This window comes from Myotis myotis, unplaced genomic scaffold (assembly GCF_014108235.1).
Source record: "Myotis myotis isolate mMyoMyo1 unplaced genomic scaffold, mMyoMyo1.p scaffold_m19_p_2, whole genome shotgun sequence".
Classification (NCBI taxonomy): Eukaryota; Metazoa; Chordata; class Mammalia; order Chiroptera; family Vespertilionidae; genus Myotis; species Myotis myotis.
In genome coordinates this window covers 106113113-106129973 of record NW_023416324.1, presented here as the reverse complement: position 1 = coordinate 106129973, position 16861 = coordinate 106113113, and the positions used below count along the sequence as shown (strand labels likewise).

The 16861-nt window shown below is 36.6% G+C and overlaps 1 protein-coding gene across 1 annotated transcript in view; it reads left to right on the top strand.

The window, feature by feature from the left end:
* PLSCR5 (phospholipid scramblase family member 5) overlaps positions 1-10907 on the top strand; it is a 34996-nt gene extending 24089 nt beyond the window's left edge. Inside the window, exons 3-7 of the mRNA XM_036348492.1 lie at positions 3275-3317; positions 4250-4470; positions 6676-6837; positions 8419-8584; positions 10837-10907. Coding sequence (XP_036204385.1) covers positions 3275-3317; positions 4250-4470; positions 6676-6837; positions 8419-8584; positions 10837-10907 — 663 coding nt within the window. The remainder of the gene's footprint in view (positions 1-3274; positions 3318-4249; positions 4471-6675; positions 6838-8418; positions 8585-10836) is intronic.
* The last annotated feature ends 5954 nt before the right edge of the window (positions 10908-16861 follow it).

Genomic DNA, 16861 nt, shown 5'->3' with positions numbered 1-16861 from the left:
GCCAGTTTAGGCCCGATCCCAGCAATTGAGCCTAAACTGGTAGTTGGACATCCCTTTCACAATCTGGGACCACTGGCTCCTAACTGCTCACCTGCCTGCCTACCTTATCACCCCTAATTGCCCCTGCCCGCTGTTCTGGTTGCCACCAACTGCCACCCCCCCACCAGCCTGTTTGCCCCTAACTGCCTCCCCACCCTGCCAGCCTGGTTGCCCCACAGAGCCTACTGTTGAGTCGTTTGGTGATCCCTCACTAACCCCCCCTGCCAGTCGGGTCACCCCATGCAGCCTGCTGTTCAGTTGTTACTGTTACTGTGATGGGGTCCTGGACAATTTGCATATTCCTTTATTAGTAGTTTATATCAATATATATATATATATATATATATATATATATATATATATATCTTCTATATATAATATCTTAGTTATTCAACCCTCTATCAAAGGACATTTTGTTCGTTTTCATATCTTGGCCACTGTGAATAATATTGCAATGAACATAGGGGTGCATATATCTTTGAGAATAGATGTTTTCAAAAATTTCAAGTAGATACACAGAAGAGGGTTTGCTGGGTCATATGGTAACTCTACTGTGAATTTTTTTAGGAACCTCCATACTCTTTTCCATAGTGGTGGTATAAGTTTTTATTACCACCAGCAGTGAATGAGGATTCCTATTCTCCACAACCTCTCTAACACTTACTTGTCTTCTTGATAATAGCTATTTCAACATATGTGAGGTGGCATCTAATTGTAGTTTTGATTTGCATTTTCCCTAATAGCTAGTAAAGTTGAATGTCTTTTCATATATGTTGGCCATTTTTATGTCTTCTTGGGAGGAGTATCTGTTCAGGTCCTCTGCCCATTTTTAATTGAATTGTTTGGTATCTTTTTTATTGTTGAGTTGTATGGGTTCTTTATATATTTTTTATATTAACCCCTTGCTGGAGCTGTTATTTGCAAATGCATTCTCTCATTTGGTTGGTTCTAATTTTTTTATTTGCATAATTGTTAAAATAGGTTTTAGAATATTTAAAATCATAAATTATTTTTGGAAAATATTTGTTATAAATCTTAAGAGGCCACATGCACACTTTTATCAATAACAAGATTTGAATTAAAGAAATATTAGTTTTACCTTCATGTCAGTATATATAAGAATAAACAAAATAAGGTAACTTCCAACTTTTTTGATTTTGTGATGCCCAATTCCAAATATTAGTAGTGTCTACTTCAACTTAACAATTACATATGAGTGTATTAATGTGGAAGAGAATAAAGTACATTTAAAGGCAACATAGAAAATTAAACATTAGAAAAGACAATCAGCATTAGATTTTGTATTTATGACTTCAAGTACTGAATGTCAAATTTAAAATATATACAAATTCATTCATTCATTCTAAAAGCACATTTTTATTATTTTCTTTAAAAACAATTTGCATTACCTACTTTTTAATATAGTCATTTCTCAATTGTGTGGATACTGTATCCCTGTAAATGGACTTCATTTCTAATTACGTAAGGAAAGTTTTACTGTTATGCATTTAGTGACATAACTTTTATTCTGCTTAAATTGATATTTTATCAACATCAGCAGGATATTTGATTTTTTTCTAGTCCAAAGGGAGATGTGAATGAAAAATTTTCCACAGTAAGCTCTTTCTGCTGTAATTGAGGGCAATGAACTGCTGCATGACCCAGTAGGAGTAAAGTTAGGCAGGGTTAGAACAAGCGGCCAGACATTCAGATCCTTGTTGTTTTATTTCGTTTTCTTATAAAAATAAGGGGAATCAACTTTTTAAAAATCACAGGGATTATTATTCACAGAGATTGTTTAAAAATCTTCTCAAAGTATTGATTCTAACAGCTACTCTTTTATCCATTACCACAAAAAGAGAGCATAGTTAAGCACAGTTTCTATTTATATTCTAGGCAAATCTGCATAGGAATCTTCAAGGTTCTTGTAATTTCTTATTTTCACTTAAATAAAAAAAAACACAACATTTTACTTTCTTTTTTAATATAAAATGTGAGTTGTGCCTGGCCAGCGTGGCTTAGTGGTTGAGCATCGACCTATGAACCAGGAGGTCATGGTTTGATTTCAGGCCAGAGTATATGCCCAAGTTGCAGTCTTGAGGCTTAGTGGGGCTAGTTCAGGAGGCATCCAATCAATGATGTTTCTATCTCTCTCTCCCTATCCTTTCCTCTCTGAAATCAATAAAAATATATATTTAAAAATAAATAATCAGATAAAATAAATGTGAGTTGTATTCAACTATTTTGATAATAGAGAACATGAAAAGCATCTAATTTTATATACTCTAGTAAACAGGTTGATAATATCTCTAAAAGTTTTCAAAATGTTGTGATGTAATGTTTCATAGCCTTCATGTCATCTTTAACAGTTAGACCTAATTGTATATAGTCTAGTAAACTGGTTAAGAATATCCCCACAAAATATAATGAACAACATAAACTGATGAACAAAAACAGATCCAGAGACAGAGAAGCATCGATCCGACTGTCACAAGTCAGAGGGAAGGGGAGGGTGGGGTTAAGGGGAAGAGATCAACCCAAGGACTTCTATGCATGCATATAAACCTAACCAATGGACACAGACACCAGGGGGGTGAGGGCATGGCCGGGGGGGGGGGGGAAATGGAGGTATAAGGACACATATGTAATACCTTAATTAATAAAGAAAAAAAAAGAAAGAAAAGATAAAAATCACAAAAGAAAAAATAGTAAAGCTACTTCAGCCTATCTGAATTCCAATAGCTGTCTCTTCAGCTCTGCAAGATTCTTAGACTCGTTTTACACAGCCTTTGCTGGGGCTGGGAAACAGACTCCTGTAGTAATATAGGACAGTTGTAAGATTTACTTCATTTTCTTCCTTCTCTTAGGTACCACAGTCCTATAAGGCCTTTTTTCAAATATCTGAAAAGAACATTTTCATATATATTTTCTGTTTTTTAAGGTATTTATAGCGAGAATACAATTCCTGAATCAGGTAGGCTTTTTTTTTTTTTTTTTTTTTTTTTTTTTTTTTTTTTGGACCAGTTGTATAAACTTTAAAACATATAAAGTGGAATATTTTTTGAGCTTTTAAACAAATATCCAATTTCCATGTTTCCTGTTTTTTTTGTGAAAATAAACATGCTTCTCAAATTTAAAAAATAAAAAAAAGAAAGAAAGAAAAAAGAAAAAGAAGAATATCCCCACAAGTTTTCAGTGTTGTGATGTAATGTTCCCGGTTCTGTCTCCCTCACAGTTAGACCTGATCGTTGTGCACCAGCAGGTGGAGCTTCTTGGAAGTAAGTGTATCCTCTTCTATTAAAGTTGTTGAAAATATCTTAGGTTTCAGAAGTTCCTTTATATCTAAATATTTTATAAATGATAGTTAAATGTTTAGAATAACTTTATTTAAAAATAGCACTATTTTATTTTTAAAAAATAAACATTGAAAGTAAAATTATTAGGCTGACGAAAATAAGCCTAAAAGCATAAAACTCTCCAAGTCTTTGGTGATATGCCGTTAGAAATCTAGCATTATTTTTAATCTTAAAATTATTTTTTTAAAATGTGATCATTTCCTTGGTTGCTAGTACTTTTATTTTTTCTTAATAATTCCAGAAATGGAAATCAAGTTTAAGACTAAATTTTTAAAAAATTATCTAAACAAAATTCCACTGTTTTATGATTTCATCAGTGATTCATCAAATTGGCAAATTAACAATAAACAAATTTACAAGTGTGACTAACTTGCAAATTACTTGAGTATTTTTGTTCTTAACATATGATATTATTTCTAAAATATGTCAAAATTGAAATAGATAGTAGAATAACATACACCTGTAGATATATTGCCAGACAGAGATTTTAGACAAAATTCTTAGTATCATATGAGTTGTTCCAATAAATTTCATACCAATGACAGAATTATTATTTGAGTACAGCATTCGGTTATTGTTGACAGCATTGCTTTCCCAGTTGAAAGTGGTATTGCATGTTTCCAAGTAGAGCATTGATCTAGAATAAAAATTTATTCATCTCACAGCTCTGTTCTCAGAGTTTACTTTGACTTTCATGGAGAATGCTCAAGTTTTAGAGCATGGATGTAGATTTGTGTAAAGAAAGTACAATATTCTTAATAAATAATCTGTCACTGTGTTTGTTTGTTTTTCGTTTAAAGGCATGATACTAAGCACAGCATTATTTTGATGAATTTTCTTTTTTGCTCCATCAGTGATACTTGGCACTGAAACTGTAAACAAATATGAGATTAAAAACAGCTTGGGACAAAGAATATACTTTGCTGTGGAGGAAAGTGTCTGCTTCAATCGTACTTTCTGTTCCACACTTCGATCTTGCACTCTGAGGATCACAGACAACTCGGGTCAAGAGGTGATTACAGTAAACAGGCCCTTGAGGTGTGACAGCTGCTGGTGTCCTTGCTTCCTACAAGAGGTTGGCTCTGGTGTGCTTTTCCCTTCTAATTTTGAAAAGATTAGCAAACATTTCTTTAATAAATGGCATTCATTTAGAACTATGGGGCCTTTCAATTGTTTGGATTGGTACATCACTCCTTTAGAATCAGAACACCTTGAAGATTTGGTAATTCACTAATATTTTTTCCCTTTCCAACCAAAAATGATAGTGGCTTCTGTGATGTTAATTGGTGAAGATAGCTCATGCATCATGTAAATGAGACATACCTTCCTGAATCTTGTTAATAGCATTTAATTGTAATATCTATGAGTTCCACCATTAAGCAAATCTATCCTTTGTCCCTTTGTCTTCTCTCACTGTAGCAAAATTCAGGAAGTGTCAAGTAATACTGAACTCTTCTAAGGTGGTTTCTCTTAGTTAGGTAATATTATTTAGTACAGATGTCACATTGCTTGCTCTCGTTTATGACAAACATCAAGGTTTGGAAAAGACAATGTTATTGTTCTAGAGCAGTGGTTCTCAACCTTCTGGCCCTTTAAATACAGATCCTCATGTTGTGACCCAACCATAAATTTATTTTTGTTGCTACTTCATAACTGTAATGTTGCTACTGTTATGAATCTAATGTAAATATCTGATATGCAGGATGGTCTTAGGCAACCCCTGTGAAAGGGTAGTTCGACCGCCAAAGGGGTCGTGACCCACAGGTTGAGAACCGCTGTTCTAGAGGGAATGATTCAATTATTTTATTTCAATATATAATAAATTCCATTACTCTTTAATGGACCTGTAATAATAGCTCTTATTGACATAATGCAGGTGATAAAGAACATTTACTTACTTAGACATCTTCAGTATCATGACATCTCTATGAGCTATAAAGAACAGATTTTACTCTCCACATTTTGCAGTTGAGCAAACTGATGCTTAGAAACTGGAGATGATTTACCTATGATCACATATCTAGAAAATTTCATAAATGGGACTTGATCCACGTGTTCTTATTCAAGCCTACGTGTCTTAATGAAGTAGTGTACAAATACTCTATTAAGTAGTGTATAAATACTCTATTTAGGACAATGGAAATAAATATTAATGAAAGAAGGATAATTAGGGAAGTTTATTCTCCAACTAATTCTCCAACTATTTATAGCTAATCACCTGGCTAAGTGATAAGATAGCTAAGGTACTTATACATGAACCCAAGAATTTCTATCCTCCCACTGAGGATATTTAAGATCTAATATGGCCCAACATGGTATAGTCAGTATAATCACAGAATATTTGAATATTTCTGATAATTGATGTTTTATTTTTATAGTAGTCATTATCACATAAATTAAACATTAGATGTATCTTGATACCCATTAATAATTTAAAAATTTTTGTCATAATCAAACCAATAACTTTGAAAGGGATCCCAGAACAATTCTATGTAATTCTAAGCAGTCTTGTTGAAACTACTTTTGTTTATGCAAAAACACTATAGACATATACATAAGACTATTAACTTAATAAATAAGAAAAGACAGAATGAGATCTGATGATGGAGAGTTAGTTTGATTTAAAAGCAAACAATTTTCATTATTTGCACCCACTTCCAGCTTATTATACAAAGGATTTTATTTGGGAAAATGCTTAATTGCAATAATTGCTTGTTTTTAACACTTTGGAAAAAGTTAACAGTGATGATATAGGTGTGTAATAACTGAACTCTTCAGAAACATTTACTTTTAATAGAACACAGAGGATCTGGAAGTTGACAATCTGAAGAGAAGAAATATGCATACTTAATAATTGATAAGAGGCTTAAAAATAGATGTGTATTGTGGCAACAACTGAAAAGAAGTAGATACTAGGGCCCTCAGGGGAAACAACTTTCCATGCTTGACAAACTGCTGTAATTGGAACAAAAACGGCAAAGAATCCAGTGTCCCAGGTTCAAAAGACAGTTCTGGGATAGGTTCTCTTTAGGAAATAAGATCAAAGATATGGACTTTTAGTGCATAATACCAAACATATATCTATACAGTGAGTTTCTTCATTTCTATAAAATATGAATAAACACTGCTTTGCTTCCTTAGAACCAGATATTTAAAATGACTTGTATAATGTGAAAATAATTTCATAAAAGTATATTGTTTAGAAGTAAATTTAAATTATAATAAAATTAAAATACAATAACCTTAGAGAATCTTATTTTATTATTATTTCTTCTTCCAGTTAGAAATCCAAGCTCCTCCTGGTACTGTAGTTGGTTATGTGGCACAGAAGTGGGACCCATTTCTGCCTAAATTCACAATACAAAATGCAAACAAAGAAGATATTTTGAAAATTGTTGGTCCTTGTGCAACATGTGGCTGTTTTGGTGATGTGGATTTTGAGGTATGATCGACAAAATGAAGGAAGTTTTCGCTTAGATCCTGATTTGTTGCAACATAATTCAATTCTTTTAAATGTTCAAATAATGAAATATTTCTGTAATAAATTTAGAAAATAATATATATTGTGAAATAATGTAATAAACCAATATTTTACATCCCTATAGTAACTTATAATTTCAGAAACACTAAGGAATTTTTAAACATACTACAAAAATTTTATTTATGTAGAAGTATAGCACCCATGGTATAAAGCAAATATATATAGTTTAGAGTCACATAAATTACATCCTATAGCCCTGGTGGTAACATACCCCAGTTCAGATCTCATCTCAGAAGCATATTCCATTAAAATATCACCAATTGAAAAGTTATGTTCATAAGACCTGCTATCTTTGTTTTATAGAACAACATATTCTCACATAAATGTATTTATGTAAATTGAATGTTAAAAAACAATAAGTTGTTGCATATCAATATGAACTATCTTAGTTTCTCCACCTTAGGCAGAGGATATGGTCTGATTTAAACTGTATATTAATTTTTTATTTATTCATTCATGTGCAGCACCTAAGATGTTCAGTTTAACAGCATTCACATAAGATAACAATGAAAATTTTGCAAAAGGAGATCTCTTAACTCCACTCCATTCCAAAAAGACGTGGCGTGGCTCTAATAAGAATAAAGTATAAAAACATGCCCTATGATCAAAGAAGAAATTAGACATAGAGTTTTAATATTCTGGGTATAGGGATGTCCTAGGTAACTTTCTCTATTTTCTATCTTCTACTGACATACTGAAAATGAAAGTTTATATTGAATCATTTTCAGCCTTTGAATGGGAAACAAGGCAAGCAAATGAATAGCTGATAAAGTTTCATTGTGAACGCCTAGCTGAGGAGGACTATAGATTCTTTTTTTATGTCAAATTAGTCTGAACTTCCTATGTGGTATATTAGGACTTTTTAATGCAAAAATATTGCTTATGATTGGTTATTCAAGAAATTAGCTAGTAAATGTCTAAGTATAATATAAAAATGAGATTAAGCAATGGCTAATAAAATTTAAATGTGTTTGTATTTATAAAATCAGTAATAAAATTTAGAAGTTAACAAATTGTACATAGAAGTGAAGCTAATTCCTCCTAAAGCCTTTATCTATTTCTTTCTCTCTCTCTCTCCCTCTCTCTCTCTCTCTCTCTCTCTTTATTTTTTTTATGAGGAATTGAGGTTTAAAATTTGGACCTCCAGTAAGGAATTACCTTTCTGGTTAGACCACATAATTGAAACTATATATGTACCTGCTGCCATCTTGTGGTCAGCTGGCCTTAATTGTGTATTGCTATTACATTCTGCATCTATATCCAAAACAAAATAAAAATTTATGATGGATTAGAAAACTGTCAGGAAAGCAAAATTCCTGAACAGTGAAATGGAAAGTTAAATATATAAATTATGCTTATATAAAGGAATGAGTAACATCATATTGTCATTTAGAGACGATGAATAAAATAATCTCTTATGAAATAAGCATGTGAAGAAATATAAGACCATCTGTTTACATTCCTCTTATTTTCTTTTCAAAGGTGAAGACCGTTAATGAAAATCTTACAATTGGGAAGATTTCAAAGTACTGGTCCGGGTTTGTAAACAATGTTTTCACCAATGCTGACAACTTTGGGATTCATGTTCCTGCGGATTTAGATGTGCGAGTCAAAGCAGCCATGATTGGTGCCTGTTTTCTCTTTGTAAGTATGGTCTTGAAGAGTGTAACTGACTTATTTCTCTCCCTTTCAATTGTCAATTACAGCATTTCACACTCCCCCAGTTCTAAGCTTTATATAGAAGGCTAGTTTAGAACCAACATTCTTCAGGAATGAGAATGCATTTCTGGTAGGCAGACCTTCTTGTATTTCCTCAAAACCTGAGTTTCCCTTCTCTTTCAAATTCAATTTATATTTTTGGCTTGTTTTCACTTTCACTGAAAAATATGTAAACAAAAGTATCCCAATTATTTACCCTAGATAAAGTTCAGGGCAGTTTCATTGCTTAACAATGAACTAGGTGATGTTCAGAATGTGAAAAGAGCCCTGTTCTTGCCCTTCTGATGTGTGCATAGATATAGGAGATGGCAGATTTTCCATGTTATAAAGATATTATCTCTGTCCTTTCTTTCCAACTTTCAACTTAATTAGCAACCTTTTCTTCTTTGGTTTTGGATAGAAGAATAGAAGTCTGATAATACCTGTGCCAAAGGATTGGTTGTCTCCTGTTCCTGATGTCCCTCCAATATCTTGCTCACTGCCCAGCATTTTCAGTGCAGTAACAAAAACTCATGGAATTTAAAAATAAAACTACAGAAGATTAAAAATGGTGGCAGAGTAAGTGGATGCTTCATGAACATGCTCCCAGAAACAAACTGAAATTACAACTAAAATAGAGAAAAAACTTCCATAATAATCAATGGAATACTCGCAGGAGAGAACCCTGATACACAAGGACTGAATGTGGAGACTGCATAGAGCCTGGTAGGAGGGGCAGAGGCACAAAAGGGCTGGCCAGGCACCCACAGAAAGCAACTGAGGTTCTGGAGAGATATCTCAGCTGTGGGGGATTGCCACTGAGAATTCTGGGGTCTAAGCTCCAAGATGGGCTCCCCAGCAGAGATCACCACTCCTGAGAAGGGTACCAACATAACATGTGGCTGTGAAAAGCAGCAGGGTAGTTATCTGCCAAGAAGAGAGAGTTGGAATTTCAGGCACCCTCTTAAAGGGCCAATACACAAAATTCCCTGTGGAATGACCCACCTGGTGCTTCCACAGAGGGAGGGCAGAGTGTACTAGAGCTATGTGAGCAGGAGCTAGGATTGAATACTTGGGGGTTAGAGCTCAGAAGGCAGATATGCACAGTTTCCAGTGCTGAGTCATTCCCTCACACAGCAGAGGACATGTTTCCCACACAGACATTTGCTTTGCGTGGGGGGAAGACAGTTGACACATCCTATTGGAAAACACATTCCCCTGAGGCCACTTAAGAGACTAAAAATAACAATCAGCCTCCAGGCAGCAACCACCCCACCCTGTTGAAAAAAAAACTCTAGCCTCACCTGAGGACAATTGTCTAGGCTCTAGAGCCATTAAAGTCAGAATCCTATCAGTCTGTAGACCAGTGGTTCTCAACCTTGGCTGCACATTAGAATCACCTGGGAATCTTTTTAAAATCCTGATTTCTGGGCCTCATCCTCCGGAAATTCTGTTTCTAGAATTTCTGTATTTTTCTGTATTTTAGTTGTAATTCCAGAAGTAACAAAGAAACAGAATCTCTGGAGGGTGAGGCCCATAAATCAGGATTTTAAAAAGATTCCCAGGTGATTCTAATGTGCAGCCAAGGTTGAGAACCACTGCTGTAGACAGAGGTGGTCTCTGGAGTCTTTAAGTCTTTGCTGGTCTAATTAGTCAGAAACAGCATTTGACACTGTCCTGCACTAGATTGAGAGGCATAGAGGATCTACCTAACACAAACCCAAAAAGATGGCCAAAATGAGGAGACAAAGAAAAAAAAATCCAAATGAAAGAAAAACAGAATTCTCCAGAAGAAGAGAAAATGAAGCAGAGATAAGAAATTTATCTGAAACAGTTCAGAGTAATGATGGCAAAGAAGCTCAACAGCATGAACAAAAATATAGTAACTATGAAAAAAGGATGGTCAGAAATGAATAAAGACATAACACAAATAAAGAACGCTTGGAAGGAATACGCAACATATTAGGGGAAGTTGAGGACCAAATCAGTGAATTAGAAGACAGGGTTGAAAAAAATCACTCAATCAGACAACCAAAAAAACAAGAGGACAGCTTAAGGGAGCTGTGGGACAATGTGAAACATAACAATATTCAAATAGCAGGGTTGCCAGAAGAGGCAGAAAGGGAGTAAGGGACAGAGAATGTGTTTGAAGAAATAATGGCAGAAAACTTCCCTGAACTGTTAAAGGAAAAACTCACACAGGTTCAGGAGGCACAGAGAACACCAAGAAAGAAGAACCTAAACTGGTCTACAACCAGATACATCATGATTAAAATGCCAAAATTTAAAGACAAAGAGCAGATCTTAAAGGCAGCAAGAGGAAAGAAAACTGTTACTAGAAAGGAACTCCCATATGGCTGACGCCTGATTTCTCACCAGAAACTCTACAGGCCAGAAGGGAATGGCATGAAGTACTCAAGATAATGGAAAGCAATGATCTGAAACCAAGATTACTATATCCAACAAGGCTGTCATTCAAAATAGATGGTCAAATAAAGAGCTTCCCAGACAAAAACAAAAACAAAAAAACTAAGGGAGTGTATCATGACCAAGCAAGCATTTAACAAGAATTGCTAAAGGGACTGCTGTAATGAGAAAAAGAAACACGGAGAGAATCCTAGGCATTCAGAATTAAAATGGCAATAAATAAGTGCCTATCAATAATAACCCTAAATGTAAATGGATTAAATGATTCAATCAAAAGGCATAGGATAGCTGAATAGATACAAAAACATGACCCAACTATATGCTGTCCAAAAGAGACCCACCTCAGAACAAAAGACACACACAGGATGAGAGTGATGGGATAAGAAAAAATTTTCGAAGCAAATGGAAAAGAAAAAAAAAAGCAGAATAGCAATACTCATTTCCAACAAGATAGACTTCAAAATGAAGGCCAACAAAAGAGACAACAAAGTAACTATATAATACTGAAGGGATCAATCCAACAAGAGGCTATAACCCTGGTAAACATATATGCACCCAATATAGGAGATTCTAAATATATAAAAATCCTTCTAGAGGACTTTAATGGAGAGATCAACAAAAATACAGTCATAGTAGGGGACTTTTAACACCCCGCTGAATTCACTGGATAGATCTTCCAGACAAAAACTTAACCCAGAAACAGTGACTCTAAAGGACACACTGGGTCGGATGGATTTAATTGACATTGATAGAACATTTCATCCCAACACAGGAGAATATACATTCTTCTCAAGTGCACATAAATCATTCACAAAGATAGACCACATGTCAGACACAAAACAAGTCTCTAAAAGTTCAAGAAGATTGAAATATCAAGCATCTTCTCACATCATAGTGGAATGAAATTAAAATCAACTACAGTAAAAACACCCCAAAGCATTCAAACACATGGAGGCTAACATGTTATTAAATGATGAATGGATTACCAATGATATCAAGAAAGAAATAAAAACCTTCCTGGAAACAAATGAAAAGGAACACACAGCAACCCAAAATGTCTGGGACACAGCAAAAGCAGTCCTTAGAGGCAAGTTCAAAACACTACAGGCATACCTCAAAAAACAAGAAACGTCAACAACAAACTAACCTTACAACTTAAAGAACTAGAAAGAACAAGAAAAGCCCAGAGTAAGTAAAAGGAAGGAAATAATAAACAGAGCCAAAGTAAATAACATAGAGACTGAAAAAAACAAAATACAAAAACTAAATGAAACCAAGAGCTGATTCTTTGAAAGGATAAACAAAATTGATATATCGTTAGCTAGACTTGTCAGAAACAAAGAGAGAGGACCCAAATAAATAAAATCAGAAACAAAAGTGTATTTCTGTGGTGTATTTCTGACACCACAGAAATACAAAGGATTGTAAGGAAATACAGTGGGTCCTTGACTTACGAGTGTCCCGACTAACGAGTTTTTCGAGATATGAGCCGTCTCTCGGCTGATTTTTTGCTTTGAGTTGTGAGCTAAAATTTGGGTTACAAGCCAGCTTCAGATACCCCACCACTAGTTGGAGCAGTGAACGTCACAGTGAATGCCACAACATCAGCCCAGCATCATGTGTCTCACTCATTCACTTCTTGATTTGACATATGAGTAATTTGAGTTATGAGCGCTATCATGGAACAAATTAGACTCATAAGTCAAGGCCCCACTGTACTATGAACAACTATAGGCCAACAAGCTGAACAATGCCCAAGAAATGGACAAATTTCTAGAAAAATACAATCTCCCCAAACTGAATCAGGAGTAATCAGAAAACCTGAATAGGCCAATAACAACTAATGAAATAGAAGCAGTAATAAAACCTCCCAGCAAACAAAAGCCAAAGCCCGGATGGCTTCACCGGGGAGTTTTACCAAACATTCAAAGAATGAATACCTATACTCCTCAACCTATTTCAGAAAATCCATGAGGAAGGAACACCTCCAAGCTCTTTTTATGAGGCAAGCACTATCCTAATTCCAAAACCAGATGAAGACACTACAGATAAAGAGAATTATAGGCCAATATCCCTGATGAACATAGATGCTAAAAACCTCAACAAAATGTTAGCAAATCAGGTCCAGTAATATATTACAAAGATCATACACCTTGACCAAGTGGGATTTATTCCAGGGATGAAAGGCTGGTACAATATTTTCAAATCAATAAACGTGATACATCACATAAACAAACTGAAAGACAAAAATCACATGATCATATCAATAGAAGCAGAAAAACATTGCATAATATCCAACACATATTTTTGATAAAAAAAAAAAGAAAACTCTCAGCAAAGTGGGAATAGAGGAATTATACCTGAACATAATAAAAGCATTATATGACAAACCTACAGCCAACTTCATACTCAATGAGGAAGAACTAAAGCCATTTCCCATAAGAACCAGAACAAGACAGGAATGTCTGCTCTCACCACTCTTATTCAACATAGTACTGGAAGTCCTAGCCACAGCGATCAGACAAGAGGAAGAAATGAAAGGCATCCAAATTGGAAAGGTGGATGTAACACTCTCATTATTAGCAGGTGACATGATATTGTAAACCGAAAGACTAAAGAAAACCTAAAGACTCCACCAAAAAACTATTACATTTAATAAATGAATTTATCAAAGTAGCAGGATACAAAATCACCACCCAAAAGTCAATGGCTTGTATACACACCAATAAGGAATTCTCAGAAAGAGAAACTAAACAAACAAACCATTTACCATTGTAACAAAAAAATTAACAGTTAGGATTTAACTTAACGAAGGAGGACAAATACCTGTACTCAGAAAACTACAGGATGCTGAAAAAAGAGATAGAAGGAGATATAAGCAAGTGGAAGACAATACCATATTCATGGACTGGTAGAATCCTATATAATAAAAGCCTAGGTGGAGTCGTGTGACGCCCTTGCGCGAGGTTGTCATAAGATGGCCGCCCTCGCATTATCACAGGATGGCTGCCACAAGATGGCCACCACAAGATGGCTGCCACAAGATGGTCACCACAAAATGGCCAGCAGGGGAGGGCAGTTGTGGGCACTCAGGCTGGCAGGGGAGGCCAGTTGGGGATGAACAGTCCAGCAAGGGAGGGCAGTTGGGGGTGACCAGTCCTGCAGGGGAGGGCAATTGGGGGGACCAGGCCTGCAGGGTAGGGCAGTTGGGGGCAAATAAGCTGTCATGGGAGCAGTTAGGCGTCAATCAGGCCGGCAGGGGAGCGGTTAGGGGGCGATCAGGCTGGCAGGCAGAAGTGGTTAAGGGCATTCAGGCAGGCAGGCAGGTTAAGAGGCAGGAGTCCCAGATTGTGAGAGGGATGTCCGACTGCCAGTTTAGGCCAGATCTCCAAAGGAGTCCCAGATTGGAGAGGGTGCAGGCCAGGCTGAGGAACACCCCCTGTGTGAACGAATTTCATACACCAGGCATCTAGTCAACATCATAAAATTGTCCATACTTCCCAAGGCAATCTACATATTCAACACAATCCCTATTAAAATACCAAGAGCATATTTCACAGACCTAGAACAAAACTCCAAAAATTTATATGCAATCAAAAAAGACCCCAAATAACTGAAGCAATTTTAGGGGGGGGGGGAATAACAACAAAAAAACAAAGTTGAAGGAATCACAATACAAGATTTCAAGTTATACTACAAACCCACCATAATGTAAAGACCCTGGTACTACACAAGAAAAGGCATATAGATCTATGGAACAGAACAGAGACCCCATAAATGCACCCAATCTATTATGCTCAAATAATATTTGACAAAGGTGGCAAGAGCATACAATGGAGTGAAGACAGTCTCTTCAATAAATGGTGTTGGGAAAATTGGTCAGATACATTCAAAAAAATGAAACTAGATCACCAACTTTCACCATACACAAAAATAAACTCAAAATGGATAAAGGACTTAAGTGGAAGACGAGAAACCATAAAAATCTTATAAGACTCCATTGGCAGTAAAATATCAGACATATGTCATAGCAATATATTTACTGATACAGCTCCTAGGGCAATGGAAACTAAAGAGAAAATAAACAAATGGGACTACATCAAAAAAAAAAAAAACTTCTGCACAGCAAAAGAAAGCATGAAAGGAAGAGAGAGAGAGAGAGAGAGAGAGAGAGAGAGAGAGAGAGAGAGAGAGAGAGAAGAAGAAGAAGAAGAAGAAGAAGAAGAAGAAGAAGAAGAAGAAGAAGAAGAAAGGAAGGAAGAAAAGAAGGAAGGAAGGAAGGAAAGAAGGAAGTCCACGGCATGGAGAACATATTTACCAATGTTATCTCCAATAGGGTTTAATCTCCAAAATGTATAGGGAACTCATACAACTTAACAAAAGAAAGATAAACAATCCAATCAAAAAATGGGCAAATGACCTAAATAGACACTTTTTGAAAGAGGACATACAGAAGGCCAAGAGATATATAAAACATGCTCAAGTCACTAATCATCCAAGAGATGCAAATCAAAACAACAATGAGGTGCCATCTCACACCTGTCGGACTGGCTATCATCAACAAATCAACAAACAAGTGCTGGTGAGGATGTGGAGAAAAGGGAACCCTCTTGCACTGCTGGTGGGAATGCAGACTGGTGCAGCCACTGTGGAAAACTGTATGGTGTTGCCTCAAAAAGTTAAAAATGGAACTCCCATTTGACCCAGTAATCCCACTTCTAGAAAAATATCACAAGAAACTAGAAACACCAATCAGAAAGGATATATGCACCCCTATGTTCTTAGCATCACAATTTACAATAGCCAAGATTTGGAAACAGCCTAAGTGCCCATCAGCAGATGAGTGGATTTAAAAACAGTGGTACATCTACACAATGGAATACTACGCTGCTATAAAAAAGAAGGAACTTTTACTATTTGTAACAGCATGGATGGACCATTATGCTAAGTGAAATAAGCCAGTTGAAGAAAGATAAATATTATATGATCTCATTCATTTATAGAATACTAGAGGCCCGGTGCACAAAAATTTGTGCAATCGGGGAGGGGGGGGAAGAGGGGTCCCTCAGCCCAGCCTGTGCCCTCTCGCTGTCTGGGACCCCTCGGGAGATAATGCCCTGCTGGCTTAGGCCTGCTCCCGGGTGGCAGAGGGCAGGCCCAATCCCTAGGTGCAGCCCCTGGTCGGGCTCAGAGCAGGGCTGATTGGGGAGTTGGGGCACCACCCCCTGTCATACACAGAGCAGGGCGGATCCAGAGGTTGTGATGCCACCCTCAATCACACTCAGGGAAGGGCCGATGGGGAGGTTATGGCTCTACCCCGTCACACACAGAGCAGGGCCCATGGCGGGGGGGGGGGGGGGGGAGGGCGCTGAACCCTGTCACACACAGAGTTGCTGGGCGATCAGGGGGTTTGGGCGCTGCCCCCTGTCACGCTGATCCCAGTGCTGGGAGGCATATTACCCTTTTACTATATAGGATAGAGACCTGGTGCATGGGTGGGGCTGGCTGGTTTGCCCTGAAGGGTGTCCTGGATCAGGGTGGGGGTCCACACTGGGGTGCCTGGCCAGTCTGGGTGAGGGGCTGAGGGCTGTTTTCAGGCTGGCGGGTGACTGAAGATCCCAACTTCTCCTTTTTTTTTTTTTTTTTTTATTCTGGGCCAGCTTTAGCTCTGGCTCCAGCTCTGAGGCCTCTGCTGCTGAAAGCAGGTATCTGGTTTGTTTGTGTTCCATAATTGAAACAATGTATAACTCCAGCTCTGAGATCCCAGCTTGCTGAAAGAAGGTTTTTGGGGTTTTGTTTA